The sequence below is a fragment of the Stegostoma tigrinum genome, chromosome 31 (genome assembly GCF_030684315.1).
Source record: "Stegostoma tigrinum isolate sSteTig4 chromosome 31, sSteTig4.hap1, whole genome shotgun sequence".
Classification (NCBI taxonomy): Eukaryota; Metazoa; Chordata; class Chondrichthyes; order Orectolobiformes; family Stegostomatidae; genus Stegostoma; species Stegostoma tigrinum.
Genome location: NC_081384.1, coordinates 5,502,247 through 5,524,922, shown reverse-complemented (window position 1 = coordinate 5,524,922; position 22,676 = coordinate 5,502,247). Strand labels below are relative to the sequence as shown.

Here is a 22,676-nt window from a genome sequence, read left to right as displayed (position 1 = left end):
CCCCAACCCCTGCCATTCCCAATGCTGACTGTCCCTGACTCACTTTGGGAGTGGGAGTTCCGGGATGTGGTCTATCCTGACAAGCTGTCGGATTCGGAAGCGACAGAGGTGCTGCAGGGACTTCACATTGCTGAAACGGGAGACAGGGTAAAGGAGCTGCACTGGGGTCGGTGGCAAACCTGTAAACAAGAACAGAACCATATCGAAGCTCAGTCCGTGGCTGGGGAATTGTGTGCTGCACTAAAGCAGAGTCAGAGAGCCACAAAGATTGACAATTTGCATTTAGAAGCATTAAGACTAAACAGGAGCTTGAATCCCACCGCAGTAGCTCAGAATTTGGATTTGCTGCGGTTAACTGGACAGATCTGAAATAACAAGCTAGTGTTGGTGACAGCAACCATGAAACTGGATTGTCATACCTGTCTGATTCACCAATGTTCTTTTTAAAAAAAAACCTGCTGTTCTCATCCAGTCCGATCTGTGAGAGACTGCAAACACACAGCAATGTGGCTGATTCTCAACATCTCTGAAATAGCTGAATGAGCCATTTCCCTGGGAACGATAAGTGCTGATCCAGTCAGCAACAGCCACGTCGCATTAATTATTTAAAAAGAAAAATTAAAAATGGCCCAGAATGCTTCCCAGGAGCCATTTTTAAATAGCAAATCACTGAATGATGGTTGAATAGATGGACAGAAGCTTGGTTTAAAAAAAGTAAAAGCTTCTTAAAACATAGTACGCTTCAAGGAATGTCTCAACATTGCAGTGAGAGGTTTAAAAAAAAATCAGAATTCAAATCTAGGACCAAGCACGTGAAGACCTCAAATATGAGCCAAACTCCAGTCCTGCAGTTTAATCCTGTCTCTGTGCACCTCTCACCCTGTGTAGACTGGGCCTGACACTGGGAAAGGAACACAGCGACCAAGTATGGAAGTGTGCTGGATGAGGTTAATGTGTCATGCAGCACGGTCAGACGCTGCCTTTTCCAGAGAAAAGGGTCTGAACTGATTGACCGAGGTATTGAAAGATCTCAGTCCCCTCCCTCACCCTGACATCAAAACAGAATTAAGCACAAGAGTCAGGTGTGGCTTAGCTCCCACGCTCCTACCCATAACTCCAAGGTAACGGACTTGCCGCTCAGAAAAATAAACGCCCTCAAACTCATCTCCAGCAGAAGGAATCTGACAGAAATGGGTCTAGTTTGAAAGCAGGTAAAAGGCCAGTCAGTTCTTAAAAGAAGATAATGAACAGCAGCTATGCTGTCCTCTCAGCAACTGCAGTAAGAAAGGGTGTTTTTAAGTTCCGCTGGCATTGTCCCTGACTAACACCCCACTCGCTCGATGTTTAGGGAGAAATTAGATTTGGTGCATTTCCAAATCAGGCCAATGCAGATGTGGACAATTAGGAATCCATTCTAAGTTCCGGTACGTGCAATTTGTTATTCAGTCTCCAGAGATTGCAATTTCTCCTTTTCCAGTCAAATATTTTAGTGCTCTTATTATCAGCGCTCTCCTTTCAAAGGCAGGCAACATTTACTAATGGCACTATCTGATATAGAAACAAGGCAGGCACATGGGATAAGGATAAACAGCAATGGGCTGCGCCCAGGTTACAGCTTCTGTGTTTCATACAGAGAGGCCTTTCATATCAGTCAGTCCTTTGCTGCAGTAACTGAAAACTCATCCGACTGTCCCACACTGTCTCTGTAAAACTTTGCAACCAGTGTTTAATACATACATTTTCCAAAACTTGTGGGATGTGGGTATTGCTGGTCAAGTCTGTTACTGTGGTGTGATCCTGACTTGCTATTGAACTGATTGGCTCGCTGTGGTATTTCAGACGGCAATTCATAGTGAACCGCATTGCTGTGGGTCAGCAGTCCCATTTCGATCGGGCTAGGAAAGGATGGCAGATTTCCTTTGCAAAATGGCACTTGTGAACCAGATGCTTTTTTTTAAAAGAAGCAACAACAGTCAGTCATGATTGCATAGTCACCATTGAACTAACTATTCCAGATTTTAATCAAATTCAGATTTCATGGTGGGATTTGAACCTGTAGTCAGTTACGTTAGCCTGGGGGCTCTGGATTACTCATCCAATGACATTGCCACTGCACCACATCTCTCCAAACAATCACAAATTGGTAGATATTTGTGCTCAGACAGTTGCCCTGAAATCCGCAGGTTGAAACCTTTGTTAAAAGGGGAAAAGTTACTAACAAGTATTTTTCCACCATCTGTGGCCCAAACTTAAAATAATTAAATGCTTTGACCAAACATCATTTCAAAGGCAAGGACCTGGCAAGGCACCAGTACACTAACATCAGGACCCTTTAATGATTTTATGGCACTGGTCCAGAAATTAGAAAAGACCAGGAGTAAGGGGGGGTGGGGTGGGGGGAGAGGGTCAAAAACCCCTCCCGCCTCAGATCCCCACAGCGTGTTCCAAGCACGTGGAGGGAGTTCTCTAAACAAAAAGTTCATCCATGAGATATGAAGTCACTGGCAAGGCCGGCGTTCATTGCCCATCCTGACTGTCCTTCAAAACATGGTGGGCTGGCTTCAACTGCTGCAGTCCACAAACTAATCAGGCTACCCAGTGTGATTGGGGAGGGGCATTATTGCCCGTGCCTGGGTTGGTGTCAGACACTCAATCTGGTTTCATTCCTCTCCTTAGGCTTTGCAGTGGTTCAATACAACTGAGGCCCATTTCAGAGGGTAGATAAGAGCCAGCCACTTTGTCATTGGTCTGCAGTCACACGTAGGCCAGACCAGGTAAAAATGGCATATTTCCTTCTCTAAAGAATGCACAAGAGATGGGTTTTACAATAATCAACAGCAGTTACACGTTAACCATTAGGCTGTGGTGAAGATGGGATATGGCACACTGCGTCCTAATGCATTTCACAGGAGGGTTATCAAACAACTTTTCACCCCAAGCCACATAACGACCAACATATACTCCACTCGGAGGCACATTGGCTTCTAGCTCTGGAAGATGCTGCCCCAAACGGACCTGAAAAAGGTCCACATAGCAGAAAAAAAAACATAGTTGATGGGAATGGAAGTTACAAGAGGTCAGAACATGTTCCAAACCCAGTCAAAAAGGTCACTTTAAAAGATTCTCTTAGAAAGGAGTAGGGCGAGGTTTAGGGAGAGAATTCCAGAGTTTGTGGCCCAGGCAAACGAAGACACAGTTGCTAATTGTATGGCAAATGAAACTGGAGAAGCTCAAGAGACCAGGATTAAGAATGCAGAATCTAAACTGAACAGTATAGAGGATAGAAAGACTACATCTGGTCGACTGAATTTCAGCTCTTTGTGCTCAGTTCTCAGAGTTAATATCAATACCAAAAACAAGAGCAGAGCAGACGAAATTGCACCCGAGTGAGCAGTGTAGAGAAAAAGTCAAAAGAAAAATTTAATTGCTTCAGGGCGGGTATCAAACTGAATAGTATGAGTTCAGGGAAGGCTATTTAAAATTTCAGTTTGAAGGTGCTGTTATTTCTGACTCAAACGATGACCGAGTGAGGCAACTTCCTGTAGCTCTGTGGTTAGCAGCCTTTATGATACGCAGCCAGCACTAAGGTTGCCTTTCTAAAAAAAGAGGCCTTTTTCTCCCTTCTTTCCCTCAAATGCCACCCCCCCAAACAATCAAGGTTTTGTCTCCCCTCTGGAACTGCTTGAAAGCTGCTTCAAACCCTCTGCACCTGAACTTAGACAATGCATTGCGGCACATGTAAGGTTCTTAAAGAGGATATTTCCTCTCACTTATTGTCCATATACTTTCCAGGGGCATAGGTAAAGCAAATAAAAAAGGTTTTCCATGAGGGGAGGGGAGTTCCATTCAAGGGAACATATACTTAAGGTGACAGGAGAAAGACTCAAAAAAAAAAAGGACATGAGAGACAACATTTCTGTTTTAAAAATACAGAGTGGTTCGTGTGTGGAATGAACTGCTGGGGAAGTGGCGGGTGCAAGTACAGCTACAACATTTAAAAGACATTTGGATAAGACGATGAATAGGAAAGGCTTGGAGGGACATGGGCCAAATACAAGCAAGTAGGACAAATTTAGTTTGGAAACATAGTCAGTGTGGACTAATTGGAGTGAAGGGTCTGTTTCCATGTTGGATGACTGTGTGTGGGTCAATGAGCTACAATGAAGATTGGAAACCCTTCCTGATTTGTCTCCATCCTTCGCTCAGCAGCGCGCAGGACAATTAAGCACCTCCTCCGTCCCTAGGCAATGCTGATCTGTCAGTAAACACCTGCTCTTCGTCACCTTCCTGTTCATGGAAGCTTACTATGTGCAAACTGGTTGCTGCATTTCTTACACAAGAAAAGATACTCTCTATTGGTTGTGTAATGCTTTACACACCCCAAGATTCTGAAAGATCCCACAAAAATTCACCATTTCCTTCTTTTAACTGTTCCTTGGCTAAGCTCAATTCAGTAGAGGGTAGTATTTGCAGAGGCCTGGGGAAACAGCCCCTGTCCGAGGGTCAGTACCTAGCCTCGGTGGGAGGGAGCATCAGAAAAGCACTTACCATTAAAGTCAGTTCAACACACTGCGGAAGCCCTCTCAGAGTTGATCATCCCACAATACCAGCTCCAAAAAAAATCTGCTTATTATTTCTGTAATTTAAAACCTTCACAAACCTTTTCAGTCCTTGTTCAGGACAAATAAGGTATGAGTGACCAGAGAACGTAGTTGCCCTCTGCCTGTAACTCACCTCAGAGTCAGCAGAATAATACCTGAGCAAAAGGATTATTTGACAGCTTACATGTTCTGGGCTTATTTAGTTATTTAGCCCTTTAAGCCTGTCCACCATTCAACATTCACACCAAATGAACATCTGAATGTCTCTCCTTAAGTAAAAGGCAATGATTATCATAAGAATCCCTACAGCGAGGAAACAGACCCTTCGGCCCAAAAAGTCCACACCGACACACGGAGCATCCCATCCAGACCCATCCCCCTAATCTACACCTCCCTGAACACTACGGGCAATTTAGCATGGTCAGTCCACCTAACCCGCACATCCTTGGACTGTGGGAGGAAACTGGAGCATCTGGAAGAAACTCACACAGACGCTGGAGAATGGGCAAACTCCACTGAGCCACCGTGCTGCCCTAGCGGTATCATCCCTGGACTATTAATCCAGAGCTGCCAGATACTGTTCCGGGGATCTGGGTTCATGGCAGATGTTGGAATTGAATTCAATAAACATCTAAAATTAAGAGTCTAAGGATGACCGTGAAACCAGTCGATTTTCAGAAAAACCCACCTGATTCATAATGTCCTTTAGGGAAGGAAACTGCCATCGTTACCTGGCCTGGCCTACATGTGATTACAGGCAGCAATGTGATTGACTCTGAACTGCCCTCTGGGCAATTAGGGATGGGCAATAAATGCTGACTTAGCCAGCGATGTCCTCATTCATAAATGACTTTTTAAAAACTCACCATTTCCATAAGTTTTATAATCACTGATAATCAGAAATCAACCTCTTAAATATGCTAAAAAAATCAAAATCCCCTGCCCTCTGGAATGAAGAATTTCAAAAACATTTATAACCCTCAGTAAAAAATTAAAATCTCAATCTCAACCAAATAGCAAGGTGAATGAAGGTTATTGAACCAAGATAAACATCCAATTGAAATCTCAATGGCCTCCTCATTGGTCAAGGAGATGAACTTGTTCGATTGTATTCTTTCATCACGACTGCAGCAAGCCACCAGGTCATTTACCTGCTCACTGCTCAATTTAAAAACTCCAGGTGAGAACACAAACAGCTTTCTTGACAATGTTGCACTCCTGACTCCAATGCAAAGCAAAAACTCGTCAATTCAGGTCTAATTTGAGCATAATTACTAATTTGATACTTGTATCAAATACTAATCGGCAGCTGTGAAATGCCAGGAGATTCACGGAAATGGGGAGACCGACCCTCAGCACTTCAAAAATCATTATGTGCCAAAGTAAGGCAGAGCTCCTTTAAATTGATAAAGCAGAGAGTTTGACGGAGCTCTTCGGCTCTGGCCTAAATTCATAAGATCAGGTCAAATAGGAAACAACTTTTGCCTCCACCCTCAAAACCACGTACAGAGAGTCAAGGGCTCGATCGCTCCCCTTCCACCCAGATAATGCTCGCTTACAACTTCACAGTGTCACACAGTTAAAGATGAAACTATAGCTTAAGACATAGCCACTTTCCACACAGCAAGATCCCAGTAACAGAAGATGGAGGAGGTAAGGAAGGAATCCTGGGAATTTCCTGCCACACTTGGTCTAGCTCTGGTCAACAGTACAGTCCTAGACACAGCAATGGTTCTGCCTTGAAAGTCAAGCTGCATAAAGCACAAGAATCCAGAAAGTAAGGCAGTGAGGGGACTAACTTACCAGGAACACGCGAGCGGAGAAAGTACAGAAATTTCCCATTTTTAGAATGCATGATGGCCCTTTCAATGAACTCAACAACAGACTGACATCGGTCTTCAAATTTCGGATGACACCAGAGGCTGAAAGTTCCTATTGGTTTGGAAAAAAAAGCAAACACTATTGGTACAAAGCAAAACACGAATCAGGATCTCACTGACCTGCTCTCGCTCCACCTGTACATCCATTTCAAAACACAAACAGGATAAATACACTAAAAACCAAAACAACTGTGGACGCTGTAAATCAAGAACAAAAACAAAGTTGCTGGAAAAGCTGAGCAGGTCAGGCAGCATCTGTGGGGAAAACAGAGTTAACGTTTCGGGTCCGGTCCCCCATGTTCCACCCAGCCCCCCCACCCCACACACCAGCCCTTGTTACCCCACAGCCTGCCACTACACACCCCCTGTAATTAGTCACTAACAGTCCCCATTAACAACTCTTCACCCTCCCAGCCTGATCGTTAGCAACTCCTTTGTCTGTCTAGCGGTCTCTCTCTCTCTCTCTCTTCAGGTTCTATCCTATCGTTACTCCCTATCCCACCCACCTCCCTATATTCTGCATATAAACTGACATTTTCCCAGCCACCATCAGTTCGGAGGAAGGGTCACCAGACCCAAAACATTAACTGTTTTCTCCTTCACAGATGCTGCCAGACCTGCTGAGCTTTTCCAGCAACTTTTGTTTTTGTTCCAGGGTAAATACATTACCTACAACACCTTGCAATTACCTCCCGAGTCCCCAAAACACATCAGTCATCTACCAGGCAACAGTCAGGCAGTCCCAGTGCAGAGGGGAGAGAGGACATGGTGATAGAGAATGCAACAAGTAAAGCTAAACAAAAAGGAAAGAATGGGAATAGGCTCACGATCTGAAGGTGTTGAACTCATTAAGTCTGGAAGGTTGTAAACTACCTAGTCTAAAGATGAGATGATAAAAAAAATCACCTAGACTTGAAATGTCCGCTTGCCTTCTATCCATGGGTGCTGTCTGACCCTTTGAGATTCCCAGCATTTCTTGTTCACAGTAAAGCATCCAGCATCTGCTGTAATCTGCTCCTAAAAATAGACCAGCCCACATTTGGAGTCTGTGTTCCTTATTTCTGAAGCTTTAATTCCCACACGACTTAAAAACTTTCTTGAGGAGTTTGACAGGTTATATTCAATAAGGTCACCTGTAATTTTCCTAAACACTATTATAGATCCACAACTCAATCCCTCCTCATTGAATAACTTTATCAAAAAGGATTAGTTTAGTCACATTTATCACACGCCACCTAGAACTGCATCATCTCTTAGAAATGGAAATTTCAGTTCAGTTTCATGGAGACTAGAGAAGCTAAAATTGTTCTCCTTGGAGCAGCGGTGTAGTACAGGACATTTGGAAGTCTGGGTCAGAATTGTATGCTGTTTTGACAGATTAAATAAGATAGTTCCTGCTGCAAGACGGACTGACCAGAAAATACAGAATTAAGCAAATGATGAAAGAACTGGAGGTGATGGAGGAAAGGAAATCTGAATTGTTGTAATCTGGAATGTGCTTCATGATAGTCACGGTTGAAATACATTCAAACAATAAGTTTCAAAAAGAAACTGGATAAAGAACTGATGATGAATAAAATTTCAGAGCAATGGCAAACAGCATGAAGTGGGTCTATTTGGCCAGCTTCTCCAAAGCTCCAGCATGGAAACATAGGCCAAATGGTATCCTTCAGTACTGTACCACTTTATCTGGAATGATTAAAATAACTCCTGATGATCACTGTCAGTCAGTGCAAGCTCTCAGCCTCAGGCATTGGTCGGTTTCCTTCAAATAGCCAGAAGCAAAGACAAATGGACTGAGAAAAATAGCCTGTTGTTAAATTCCAGGGTTTTTCTAGTCTCCATGCTCACTAAAAAAATGGTTTTACATCACGCAGTTACAAGGATGTTACTTTTTCCACTGCTCGTTGTCTGTATTGAGCGTGTGAAACGGTGGTTCACACACTTATCTGAAGTTCAATTATCTCTTGAGAGGTGTCCAAAGTTTAGGTCCACTTTCTCTACCTCAGTACTGATGGAATACTGTACTCTCAGAGTCATCACCTTTTTGGCACCTATCTTCTCCTCTATCCATCTTCGATCCGCCTCCCCCCCTCTCCCTATTTTTTTCAGAACCCTCACCCCATCCCCCTCTCTGAAGAAGGGTCTAGGCCCGAAACATCAGCTTTTGTGCTCCTGAGATGCTGCTTGGCCTGCTGTGTTCATCCAGCTCCACACTTTGTTATCTTTAATTGAGGCGACACTGCTTTCTCTGATAGACATCAAAATCCAATGGGCACTATTTAGAAATGAGGCCAAGTGCACTGCCCAATATTTATCGCACAACCTATACAGAAATAAAAACAGACCATTTGTTCATCAAACTACATTTGCAGGCTTGCTGTGCTCAAATTCCTTTTGTTGTAACGTAGGGAAACGCAGTGACAGTACTTTGAAAAGTACTTAATTGGTCAAAGTGTATTGAGACAACCTCAGATTGTAAAGATGCTATTTAAAGTACAACAGTCTTTATTTTTCACCATGGATAAGGCTCTTGGTTGCTGGTCTCAGCCAAGTTGTCAACAGACCTTTGAGTTGGGCTATGGGTTTTGGGGTATTCATTCACGGTACTGTCGCTCCTATCATTGGTTTGGGGGGGGGGGGGGGTAGTAGTAACTGGTCATTATTACTGGCAGTGACGGCCTACTTCGTGCATGCAAGTTTCTGGGGCAGGGTATGACCTCATGATCTTCTGACTCGTAGGTGTGAGGCAAAGCTATTTTTTTGCAGAAGTGATACTGCTGCACAAGCTGACTAAGATCAACCAAGTGAATGTTCTCATCGCGGTTAGCTACGTGTTGCAGGAATGACCTCATGCTAGAATTCTTAAAAATCTGTTTTCTCTGAACTGGACAATCACAAACCCTCAAAGTTCACAGGGTCTCTCCTCACAGGTCAGGCCTTGTGGGACAGTGCAGACCTGCAGGGGGAATGATGAACACACAACCTGCCACAAAATACATCCAAACCAGACAGGAATCCTGAGACAGGCAGGCGAGAGAGAAAAAAAGCAGCAAATCAAACTTTAGTGACAAAGCCTATATTCACAGCTTGCAGACAGTATCAGTTGTCAAAGGACCCACAATTAAGTTGACTACTGGATAAAGGTTATACATAGATACTGTCTATGTTTCCTGACATGGCCTGCAACTGACACTCATCATTTATTGGCACACTAACAGGCACTACCAAACTATACTATTTTTGGTGCTGAATTGGTGGCTCAGCATAAAAATGAAAGTGGCTCTGATCGGACAATAAGGGAGATGAAGGAAAGAAATCACATTCCATTAATGATCTTGTGCCTGGGGAAGAGGGAACTCCAGTTGGCTTCTCCTTGTAATACAGCAATAATCACCAAGCTGCTACCCAGACTCAGCAGCCAAGCAGGAGTTAGAACAGCTCCTGGGCAGCATCAACAACTTCATGCATGTATTCTCCTCTTCACTCACTGGCCCAGCCATTATCTTTTGCCATACCTAGTCACCCTCAGGAAGATGGTGGTGAGGATTTTGATCCTCAGTGACAGCAAACAAATAGCAGTCTAGCTCCAAGTCAGGCTGGCAGGTCAATTAACAAAGACCTTGCTGGCACATTGACACAATGCTGCTGCTGCCCGAGTCCTTCTCCAAGGTAGATGTTGCAGGTTTGGAAGATGCTGTCAAAGGAGTCTTGGCTGCACTGCATTTTGTGGATAGCAAATACTGCAATCACTGTGCAGTGGAGAGAGTGAATGTTGCAGGTTAGTGGAAGGGGTGTCAAGTGAGCTATTTTGTCCTGGATGGTGTTGAACTTCTTTAGTGTTGTTGGAACTACACTCATCCAGGTTAGGAGAGAGTATTTCATTACAGACCTGATTTATGCCTTGTAGATGGTGGTTAGACTTCGGAAAGTCAGGGAGTTACTTGCTGCAGAATCCCAGCCTCCAACTGTTGTTGTAGCCTCAGTAGTTATATAACCAATTTAGTTCCATTTCTAGTCCTGGGAGTTGCCAGTGACATTGGCAGTGGAGGATTCAGCGCTGTCAATGCTATTGAAAACCAAGTTGAAGGTGGCATTGTTTGGCACTTGTGCAAATCTCACTTACAATACTTGATAATGCCTTTAACAGTGTTATAGTGCTAAAATGCTTCTTCACACTGAAGCAAACAAAAAGATATCAGGGCAGATGTCCAAAGGCTTAAATCTAGAAGGTAGGCTTTAAGAGAAGCCCTAAAGGAGAGGTGGTGAAGAGGTTTAGGAAAGAAATTCCAGAGCTTAGGGTCTGGGAAGTTGGCGGGACAGCTGCCAGAGGTAACAAGAAAAAAAAAGGTCATAGACAAAGCGACAGAATTTAAAGTTGTACAGCTACAGGAAGTTACAGAGGTTGGAATGCAAAGCCAAAAGGGCATTTCAAAACAAGGATAAGAACGTTTAATGGAAAAAAAAGTATTTTTGTATAAATAAAAGTTGGCAGGCACAGGACATGGCGATGGGTAAACAAAATTCAGTGCAAGTTAGAATAGCACCCAACAAGTTAGTGAGAAAGTCACTGTCTCAGTTAGACCAACGAGGAAATAGGAAAGGAAGAGAAAAAAATACTGTGAGAATAAAAGCAAACAGGGCAGTTCATTACCAACACATGACCCAGTCCTTTCAGTGAGATACAGCTTGGGTGGTAGAGAAATCAAATGGTTAGCTTCAACCAGAGCTCCTCTACTCTTGGGAGTGCTCTGGCATTGTACCATTCTCTCACCAAGATGTGATCCAACACCACAAGAACATTACCTTCTAACCTCCCAGATTTCATCAGCGCCAAATATTAACCGCTAAGTTCCAGCAGCAGTAATCTTAATTCTGTGCACTGTTATGAAGCTCATCAGAAGGTACAAAAAGAGGATTTCATCACAGTCTTGAATATACACATCAACTGAACAGCTACAATTCTCTGGGTAAAATAAATCCCAAAACACTCAACCATTTGAGTGAAGATGTTTCTCTTCATCTCATTTCCAAATGATCAACCTCCTATTTTGAGATTGTGATTCGTAATGTTACACTCTCCAACCCTGCAGAAACAGGCTCTTATTAATTCCTATACATCTCAATGAGATCACCTATCATTCTTCTTCTTCACTCCAGAGAATGTTGATTTATTCTACTCACTCAATCACTCCACTTTTGACAACTCTCTGATCCTGGTGAACCTTCAGTGAATACACATCAGATAATCAGAGGTCTACCACTTAGAGTTTTCCAACTGCTCAATGAACAGTCAACAAATTAGAAGCAAGGTCAACCAGAATTAATTATTCCTCATTTCAACAAAAAGCAAATGGCTGGGGTGGGAATGCAGTGGTAACATCTTTATCTCTGAGCCAGGAGGCCTTGGTTCAAGCCCCACCTGCTGCAGGCGGTGTGTATCAACATCTCTGAACAGGTTGGTTCCAAGATCAACAAGGCATCAATGGGACCCACCACCTTAACACACTGCAACTGGTAATGCACAGCAAACTCCTTCCAAAGTTACACCGATACAAAAGGACAGTGTGCTCTGGGCCACAGGCTACAGACAGATTGAAAAGGGTCAGAGGGAAACTGAATCACAGGGTCATAATCATAAAAATACTATTTATGACCTTCATGAACACTGCAATACACTATGGCTTGTATCAATTTCTTCCAATATGACGTTCCCATATGATCATTTACCACAACCTTCATTAGAACAATGTGCTGCTGACACATTACTGCACACAGCAAGTTTGCGAAGCTCCTGTTGGAAGCGTATTTCCTATGTTAGCATAAAAAAGTGAACCATACTGAAACTGCTTTGGGGTGAAAGAACGCGGCAGAAAAGCCTCTGCATAAGGAAGCAGCAAGCCCTGGGTTCAGAGTGCACTAACGTCTGTGATAACCTGAAGCCAACTCATGAGGCTAGAAGCTGTTCGAAAACAACCAACATTAACAACAGTCAGTCACTTCGACAATGATTCTAAAGCCATCCCAGACACACCAGAGATGTTCATGTAGGAAATCATGAAGAAAACAACATTTACATCATATGGGTCAACCTCTCCAAACAATCTTAATCTAGGATGCCGGCCACAAAACACTCATTTCACTGATTCTTTACTAGGTTTGAAGTATTTTACACCTTTCCTGGTCATGCAGTCTCTGAGACGCCGGATGGCAGTTTTTCCTTGATCTGCAACACTCCTTAGGCGGGGGTTGTCTGTACACCTTAAATGCCCAGTCTCTCAACAGTATGGTGCTGCACTGTCTGAGCAACAGGACTGTGTTATTGGGCCTCCAAAACTGTGATTCAGTTCAGTAACTTGTACCCATGAATACTTCAATACTACTTAATGCTCTGATTTCCAGGGAATGGTCCAGCATACATGCCTTCAGCCTACATGAAATCCAGTGCACATTACATCAGTACAGAGGTTCACACTACTTAAATTCAACTGAATTCACTCACATCAGCTTCAGTTAATAGCCCAGGGAATTAGCACTCCGCTCCCCCAACTAGAATGACAGGGCAACAAGTTAATAAGGACTGCATCACCTGCAAGTCAAATACACTAACAAGGAACAAGGCATCAATAATATTCAACAAGATCATGACTGACCTGATTTTCATCTCAATTCTACATTCTTGCAAATCCCCAACAATCTTCCAGTCCCTTGGTCATAAAGAATCTACCTACTTCTGCCTAAAAAATACTGAAAAGATTCTGCATCTACTGGCTTTGAGAAACTGAATTCCAAAGACACCTGACCTTACAGGTGTAAGTATCTTTCCTCATTTGTTTTAAATGGGCAACACCTTCTTTGTAAACTATGACCCCTGGTTGTAGGTTTTTCCACAAGAACAAACGTCCTTTCCACATTCACTCAGTCAAGTGCCCTCAGGATTTTATAAGTTACCACTGATTTTTCTAAACTCCAATGGAAACGAGCCTCGCCGTTCCAGCCATTCCTCATTAGGCAACCTGCTTATTTCAGGTATTAATCCAGTCACTTGTACATTACTCCAATATAGACGCTGAAAAGCCAGCCTTTCACGTTCATCACAATCAAAATCTTGGAATCTTCACCCTGACAGCATTGTATTTACATCTGCTGGATTGGAACACTTCGAGGTGGATAAACGGGATTGGATCGCAAAACCTTTTCATTTTCAGTTATTTATCAGAAAAGTTGACTTTTACAGATGACAGCCTAGACATTGATTAAAATTGTTATCCTGAGATAAGCTATTTTACAGCAACATCCCTGCCTTAAACATAAGGAGGATTTCATTTAATGCAGTTTTTTGAAAACGTGTGCTGTGTCTTGCTAACTAATTGGATGACTTACATGGGCGCATGGATCAGTATGAGTGGAAACTGGATGAACAAAAGCAAAACTAAAGCTCCCTGAGGCTGGGGCATTTGAAGTAGGGTTTGTTGTCATAGGATAGGAGCTCAAACATTTGGGACAGAAAAAAACACATTGCTTTATTCAATGGGTTATGAATGGTTGGAATTTGAGACCCCAGAGGGTAATGAGTGCTCAATTGTTGAGTATATTCAAGGCAGCTATGGGTAGGTCTCTGGAAGCTAAAGAAATTAAGGGATAAGGGACAGGAGAGGTTGAGGTAGAAGATTGGTCATGGCTTTATTGATGGGCAGAGCAAACTCAAGGGGTTGAACGGCTTCGTCCTATTCCTCGTACAGGTGGTCCCCAGTTTATGAACATGATCCCATACAGGGGTGCAATTTTAAAGGCTCAAACATTCCTCAGGAGATGCTACTTGGCCTGCTGTGTTCATCCAGCTTCACACTTTGTTATCTTGGATTGTCCAGCATCTCCAGTTCCCATTATCTCTGATCAACATTTCCTATACTTACGAACAGCTATTTTGTATTGTCCTGCATTTTGTTTGGACTTGCATGAAAATCAACTTGTGAATGGACTCCAGAATGGAACCCAGCGTCTTCATTCATTGGTATATCTGTATGGCCTGTATTATTTGGTAAGCAACTGTGGTCAGCAAGGATTTTTATCTGAAGTCAGTTACTGCTTCAGCATATTCGTGGTATTACAGCAAAGGGCTCAGCTGTAACAGGATCCAAGTGAAGATCTACGCTTGTACACCACTTCCTACATTATTTAGGAGCAATGCTTTGAGATAGATACTGAACCCAGTTTCAGTTTTAGGAAGAGGCAGTCCCTAAGCTGCTCATTACATTTTACAATCACCTTCCTATTTATTGACAACCTGTCTCTGCCATTGACCCCATTATTTAAGAGAATGGAGTTGATTTTACAACACTCAGCCAGCCTTTCATTCCGAGAGTAATGCAGCTCTCCTCAAATATCTGTTTTAAATTTACTCTTTACTAACTTAAATTTATGTCCCGGGCTACCGTTCTCACCCTTAATTGTCAAAACAAACAAGGTTATCCTCAACTGCACAAACACAAGTGTGGATTGCCGCTCGTTAAAAAACAATCCCTTTGTGTGCTTTCTCATCAACAGAATGTAGCATCAGCCTGGCTTCTGAGAATAGGAAGTAAAATGCACTTGTGACAGCTTATATCTTATTAATGAGCTTCAGAAAAAGTAAGTGTAAACCATAAGTTTGGTAGCTTTACAAGTCAACGTTCACACAATTTCATTACAAAGCATCTTGAGCTGAATGATGACAATGTGGTCCCATACTGTTACTCGATCTTAGATCGCAACAGATGCCATCTTAAAGGACAAAATTTCTTGTTATATTGACCACCTGGTGAGATGGCAAACCATCAAACTGAAGTTGGAAATATAATATTGTGCCTCCAGACAGAGAATTTACATTGCATTGATAAAATAAACAAATTATTGACTAGGTAGCATGCACCACAGATTATATAACATACAACGTGTACACCTTCTGCAATCTTCACCTTCGGGCCAAGATTAATAACACTTAGCAGGAAAACTGCAAGGTAAGCTCAGAGAATTGAGCTCTGAATCATTCCTTTTCTGGTTTTGACTTGATTTAAATCCATCAATTAAGTTCGCACCCTGTAATCACTGCCAGACATCCAGGATTGCTGCGTCTGTGTACAAGTGTGAGCACGCAGGCAGGAACATGAAAGTCTGTTCTTAAACAATGAGCTAGTGTACAAGTGTGAGGTTTTTTTCCCCCAAAACTGTAGTAGGCAGCAAGTAAGTTTGAATTAATCTTAAAACAACAAATTAGCTTCAAACCATCAGCTGATGGCGAGTTTCGTTGACACAGTATTTAACTAACTTGTTGGCTATTTTGTCCTGAACTTTCTTGGTACAAAATTCCAGCATCTAACTTGTGTCAAGACAACTAAAAGAACTGCTGGGGAGAGAGGGGAACATAATTTTGTCTTATGGTAATGGCCCAGTACATGGGGCATGACCTTCAAATTACAGCAAGGCCTTTCAGGGGGATTGCAAGAGGCACTTCTTCCAATAGGGGGCTGTGGAAATCTGTATTCTTGCCACAAAAAGCATCGAAGCCAAGGGTGAATTGAAAACATCCAAACAGAGATCGGTGAGCTTTTTTTTAAAAATGAGGTAAGAATGTTATAAGTCTATGCTATCGTGCTGCAGATCAGCTATCATTATCTGAATGGCAGGAAAGACAAGAGGTTAAATAGCCTTTCCTGGTTGATATGAATCTTCAGCCTAGGTTGCAGAGATTATTTTCTATGAACATAGAACAATACAGCGCAGAACAGGCCCTTCGGCCCTCGATGTTGTGCCGACCTGTGAACTAATCTAAGCCCCTCCCCCTACACTATCCCATCATCATCCATATGGTTATCCAAGGACTGTTTAAATGCCCCGAATGTGGCTGAGTTAACTACATTGGCGGGCAGGGCGTTCCACGCCCTTACCACTCTCAGAGTAAAAAACCTGCCTCTGACATCTGTCTTAAATCTATCACCCCTCAATTTGTAGCTATGCCCCCTTGTACAAGCTGTAGTCATCATCCTCAGAAAAAGACTCTCACTGTCCACCCTATCTAATCCTCTGATCATCTTGTTTGTCTCTATTAAATACCCTCTTAGCCTCCTTCTCTCCAATGAGAACTGACCCAAGTCCCTCAGCCTTTTTTCATAGGGTCTGCGCTCCAGACCAGGCAACATCCTGGTAAATCTCCTCTGCACCTTTTCCAATGCTTCCACATCCTTCCAGTAATGGGGGCGACCAGAACTGCACGCAATATTCCAAATGAGGCCGCACTAGTGTTTTGCACAGTTGCAGCATGACATCACAGCTCTGGAACTCAATCCCTCGACCAATAAAACCTAACACACCGTAAGCCTTAACAGCACTATCAACCTGGGTGGCAACTTTCAGGGATCTACGTACATGGACACCAAGATCCCTCTGAACATCTACACTACCAAGAATCTTTCCATTGACCCGGTAGTTCTCCCAATCTTTCACCATTGTTTCTTAATGTATGCATTCTGCAAATTTTCAGCTGAAGTTAATGAGGAAAGATCAGGAAACCTCCTCTGTGAAAGGCAACAGCATTTTCAATTGACAATACAACATAAAGCATACAGGATATCATGATGTTGTGGTGTTACGGGACTAATAATCCAGATGGGAGATCAAATCTCTCCACCATTGTTTGTGAAACTAAATTCAGTTTTTATGAAAGAAAGAAACCATTAGATGCAATTGTAAAGGTATTAAGTTACAGAGTTAATCCAACTGGTTCCTCCATATTAGCTAGTCATCCTTACCTGGCCTAGGTATGCGTGCGTGCATATGTGAGAGAATTAGTGAGTGATGCTCGTCTCACAACAGCGTCATTGGCTGTTAATTGGCCAGTTATATCAAAGCATTCCCATTGCTCTCTCTTAGTGGGCTCCTGTGGTGTAGTGGTAGTGTCCTTATCTAGAGGCTAGAAGCTCAGAGTTCGATTCCCTGTCTGTATTTGCTGGCCACAGGGACAGACTGCTTTCTTCCACCACGTCCCCAAAAGGAAAATGAAATGTGAAAAAGAAGATACACAAAGAACAGCAGCAAATTGATCAAAAGTCCAGAGAACAGGCACTGTTAGCAACATTATCGCAGCCTCCACTGGCACAACCATTAGGAATGAAAATGGGACTGTTTTTAAGCAATTAAACTCTCAATTTATAAACTTGTCAATGCATCTTTCGTTTTGCCTTTGAACTGATCTTCTATTTATAAATCATGCCTTTCATAATCTCATGATATTCCACCTGATTAACTAGATCTTAAAGCGTAGTCACCTTTGCAACATGGCAAACATGACAGTCAAGGTGCAATATAGGTAATAGAAACTGTTGATGCTGGAGAATCTGAGATAACAAGGTGTAGAGCTGGATGAACACAGCAGGCCAAGCAGCAGGAAAGCTGACGTTTTGGGTCGAGACCCTTCTTCGGAAAAATCAATGTGCAATTACCTCTTGTGGCTTGGTGTCAGATTGTGCTCCAGTGAAGCAGCTTGGGATGCTTTACCAGGTTAAAAGCAGCACCTAAAGTAACACTGTTGCAGCACGGTGACTCCGTGGTTAGCACTGCTGCCTCACAGTGCCAGGGACCTGTGTTTGATTTCAAGCTTGGGCAACTGTGTGTGTGGCGTTTGCACCTTCTCCCTGTGGCTGTGTGGGTTTCCTCCCGGTGCTCTGGTTTCCTCCGACAGTCCATAAATGTGCAGGTTAGGTGAATTGGCCATGGGAAGTGTGGGGTTATGGGACATGTTAGGGGGCTGGGTGCAGGTGGGATGGTATTCAGAGGGCCAGTGCAGACTTGATGGGCCAAATGGTCCCTTTCCACACTGTGGGGGCTATAAGGTTCTCAACCTAAGTTCTGCTTGCAGGCACCCTCACCTCGATAATGTTCCATCCTGGTGTGATGCGTAATTCCTTGCGAGCGAAAGCTGAGGCTGAGGATGTAACGCGGGTCCGAGCTGTCCCGCACCAGGAACGAACCATCTGGTTTACCCTTCAACTTCATTTCAGCATCGTCCCAGTTCATCGGACCCCAATACCAGCCACACTGCGGAGACAGAACAGCAGGCATCAGACAGGGAAAGACTTGTCCCCATGCTCTAGGATTCCCTGTCGATTTCAGCCTCGAATATACTTAACAACCCAACCTTGCCTGCCCTCTGTGGTAAAGAATGCCAGATTCCATACCCTCAATAAAAATTCTTCATCTCTGTGCTAACTGGACGCCTCCTCACTCTGAGTATGTTGTCTAGCCTAGTTCCCCATTATGGAGGCTCTCTCATTGTGCCAACAATGTCAAGCCCAGCACTGATCCCATGGTCCTGCATTCAGAGGTTGCCAAATGAAAATCCACCCACCCCATTTTTCCCAACTCCTCTTACTGCCTTCTACTGATCAGCCAATTCTCTGACCATGCTATGTACACCCTCCATCATCAGCAGCTCTTCAGTAGCCTTGAGCCTGGTATCTTAAACTCCTTTTGGCCATCTAGATATTCCATCTGGCAGCTCCCCTTGATCTAACCTGCTTGTTAAATCCTCAAACAATTCTAATATATCTATTAGGAACGATTTCCCCTTCAGGAAACCATGTTGACTCTATGATGTGACGTATTTCTAAATGATCTGCTATTATATCCTTTCTCATAAGCGCTGCCATTTTTCCCCCAATGACAGTGAACTACTTTTAAAGGTAATTGTCACGGCTGTAACAGAGGAAATTTGGACACAGCAAGCTCCCACATACAGCAATGAGCTCATCAGATTTTTTTTTTCGCTAAGGTGACGGTTGTTGAAGGATCAGTTTTGCCCAGGGAACATATCCTTGCTCTTTTCTGAAATTGCACCATGGGAATTTTATATCCACCCAAGACACCAAATGGGGCCTCAGTTTAACAACTCATCTGAAAGACAACACCTCTGGCAGGTGCTGTGCTCCCTCAGTACCAAGCTAACAGTGTCAGTCTGGGTTAGTTGCTCATGTGCAAAATTGGCCGCCACAACATTTTAGCTCAGAGACAAACGTGTTACCCACTGAGCCATGATGCAGCCACCCAAAACAGTTTCCTTTATGTCCTCAACATCTCCCTTCCATATTACTGAGAATATTGAAGCATTTTACAAATGCTTCAAAATAATGTCCTAACGTCTGAAGGCCTTTACCTTTTCAAGTTCCCGCAAACTGGCTGCAAAGGTGTTGGAGTCCCTCCTGTTAAACATGCAGTGCTGTGGCTGCACAGTCATCGGCCGAATTTGAGGCGAGTTTCTCTGCAAGGTGTCTGCAAGAGACCAAAGACATCAAGTCTTGAATAGACAAATCTCTGCATAAGAAAGGTGAGGAGCATAATCTGAAGCCAACAATCCCACAAGAACCACCAATCCTCTTCACACCAAGCTCTGTAGGCTTGGTCCTCCCTTTCTCAATCCTCTGAGACCTCCACACTTCACCGAGTCAGGCTGATTGTGTCCAATTCTAATTGGTCACACCAGCCTCCGGTTACCCGGACCCCAAGTTCTGGCATTCCCTCTTTCCTCCTTTAAAGACTTACTGCAACGACCAAACTTTTGATGACTATCTTAATTACTCTTCACTTTCAATTTCTGTCTGATAATGCCCTTCTAAAATGCCTCAGGACGTTTCACCACATGAAAGATGCTACGTAAATGCAAATTGTTGTTGGTGTTGCAGATTGACAGACCTGGAGAAACAATGATGTTCAGACATCGTGGGGTCTATCTAAAGGTGAAACATCTCCTTTCAGAATCAAGGCACTTTCAGTTTTTCTTCCTCAAAGACTCCTTAATGGCATAGGAGCAAAACCAACATCACAAAATTCAAATTCCAAGCATCAGATCATCCTATTTAGAATCAGAGGCTTACAGCAGAAAAGGAGACTATTTGGTCCATCATGTCAGTACTGGTCCTTTGAAAGAGCTAGCCAATCAGTTCCACTTCCCAGCAAATTTCCCCATTTAAACAATTTCCCAATTCCCTTACTGAATCAGTTACCACCATTCATTCCAGGCAGCACATTCCAGATTGCCATAATCCTATCCTCTGATTTGCTGGTTGAACTACCTAAATCTCCCAATTTCCTGACAAACAACAGAAAACTGCTCTACCTATTCCTTCAACAAGATTCTTCACAATTCCATACTGCTCCACTGAACCTTCCTTTCGCTTCCTCTGCTTACAGGATAAAATTATTGTGGATAGAAGAAGTAGTTGTCCTCCCAGTTTCTTCCTAAATGTAACCATTTCTCATCTGTTTCAGAGCCAACAGAATCATTCTCATAGCTCCCCGTGTGGCCAGTGTGTCTGCAGCTATGTACCATGGACCAAGTGGCAGCCAGAGAGGGTCTAAAGCAAAACCAAAAAGGCAGAGCAAATCTAGAAAACCTCGAGGAATCAGTGGAGCACATTTCCTTGGCTGGATCTTATGATTCCGTTTCCTAACTTCTGATACTTTAATAAATGGTCTCCTCTGACAAAGGAGAAATATCTTCAAAGAGTTTTGGAACATTGGCACTCTCAACCCCAAAGGGCTGATGAGTTTAGTTGTGACAGATTTTCTTTTTAAGATATTGATGGAATCAAGTGAAATGAAGATGATGTGGGTAAGTACAGCTGAGGTAAATGATCGATTACAATTCAAGTCAACGATAGACTAGGCTTGGGAGGCTGAATGGCCCCGCTTGTCTGCTCCTATTTCTTATGCTCTAAAGGAGTAGAAGCAGGGTCTTACCGTTTAAGCTGAGACTGAGCTGGATGGAAGTGTGTGGTGGGGGAGGTGGTGGGAGAGGCAGTGACTGTAAACTAGCAGCAGCTGGGTTCACTGGGTAAGACAGAGCTTGTGGCCCCACGATGTCGTCTGAAAAACAACACAAATCTCCTCAGAAATAAAACCGAGACAGGGGAACAAACAGGACAGGTACAGCTCCTCTGGGGGATAGTCATCACAGCACTTGTCACGAGATTATCAATGGCAGAAATTTCAATGCGTCTCCCTCCCCAACATCATTGTTCTCCCAGCCCCACCCAAGACATTGCACGCAGATCCCCAAACTCCCAAAACTAATTTGCTCCAGAATGATGCTAGCTGGTGTTGATGGTTGGTTTTATATGATCCAAATGATAGGCTCCGTATTCAGGAAGATAAAAACCTTAATATTTAACTGCATTAACAGTGTTCTATAAATGTAACTTGTTAGTGCAGGTGTTAATTACACCCTATTTTCAGAGATTCTGGAGTCTTTACAATCAAGCAAACAGACGATAACTCATTGTTCCGAGATCATAAGATGCATGAAGTGAACCAAGGTCTCTCTTTGCTGGATTACTTGAACAACGTGAGTGTGTATACAACTGTAAAGATGTACAAGAAGCATAAACTCACAACATCCAAATGAACCTTACCAGTGGGATAGAAAGTCACAGAGTAACTTCAGTTGTGGTGGAAATAGTGGGCAATGTTTAACAGGCTGGGTTTTGAGACAATATCAACGATTCTACAGTGTATTCAAAATCAGAATAATTTCCTAAGTATGAAACAAGTAGGGAAAAAGAAGCAGTGTTTGGACATTACAGTCTTCTCAATCCTTCAAGGAATAACCAGTTGCATGGATCACTAGAAGACTCATCAAGCAAACCTCACTGGATTTTGCTACACCTGCTTAGAGATAGGTTGGAGCTCCCTAGTTGGGTGGGCTGAATGACCTTGCTGCTTCACAATTTGCTGGTGTAAGCAACTGATAATTTCGCATACAGTGCTACAGCTGAATAAATGGTCAATTCTGAATAATGCATTTGCTGGACCAACAGATGCACGTCTCTGGTGTGCTGGAAGGGGGATCATTTTAAAATATACTGTATACCTTAACCTTTTGGATCATATGTCGCAATATTTCCTTTGAAAATCATGGTGCATCATGTTATTCGGTGTGTCTATATCTGGCATTTACAATAATTTATATTCTGTTGGCTGAAGGACGAACACTAGATACCAGATTTATACGGTGGTATGCTCAGTACCAAACCAAGTGTTTGCACTGGACACAGATGACTCATTGATTATGAAGGTGACTTCACTTCTGGTAGCTGAAGTGCCTCTTTCAGCACTCTGCCACTGAACGTTAAGGAATTGGTGGAACAGAGACATTGAACATCACTGT

General features: G+C 43.1%; 1 protein-coding gene across 3 annotated transcripts in view; it reads right to left on the bottom strand.

Annotated features, from left to right (window-relative positions):
- Positions 1 to 22,676, bottom strand: part of socs7 (suppressor of cytokine signaling 7) — a 58,083-nt gene that overhangs the window by 7,982 nt on the left and 27,425 nt on the right. For 2 of the 3 annotated variants that reach the window (XR_007250429.1, XM_048560682.1), the window contains exons 4-8: positions 21,251 to 21,376; positions 19,668 to 19,783; positions 18,385 to 18,553; positions 6,405 to 6,533; positions 44 to 179 (exon numbers count right to left, since the gene is read on the bottom strand). Coding sequence is in view for 2 of the 3 variants with exons in the window: in XM_048560682.1 (XP_048416639.1) it covers positions 44 to 179; positions 6,405 to 6,533; positions 18,385 to 18,553; positions 19,668 to 19,783; positions 21,251 to 21,376 (676 nt within the window). In the remaining variant the exon portion in view is untranslated. The remainder of the gene's footprint in view (positions 1 to 43; positions 180 to 6,404; positions 6,534 to 18,384; positions 18,554 to 19,667; positions 19,784 to 21,250; positions 21,377 to 22,676) is intronic. The other variant, XM_048560684.1, reaches the window with a different exon arrangement.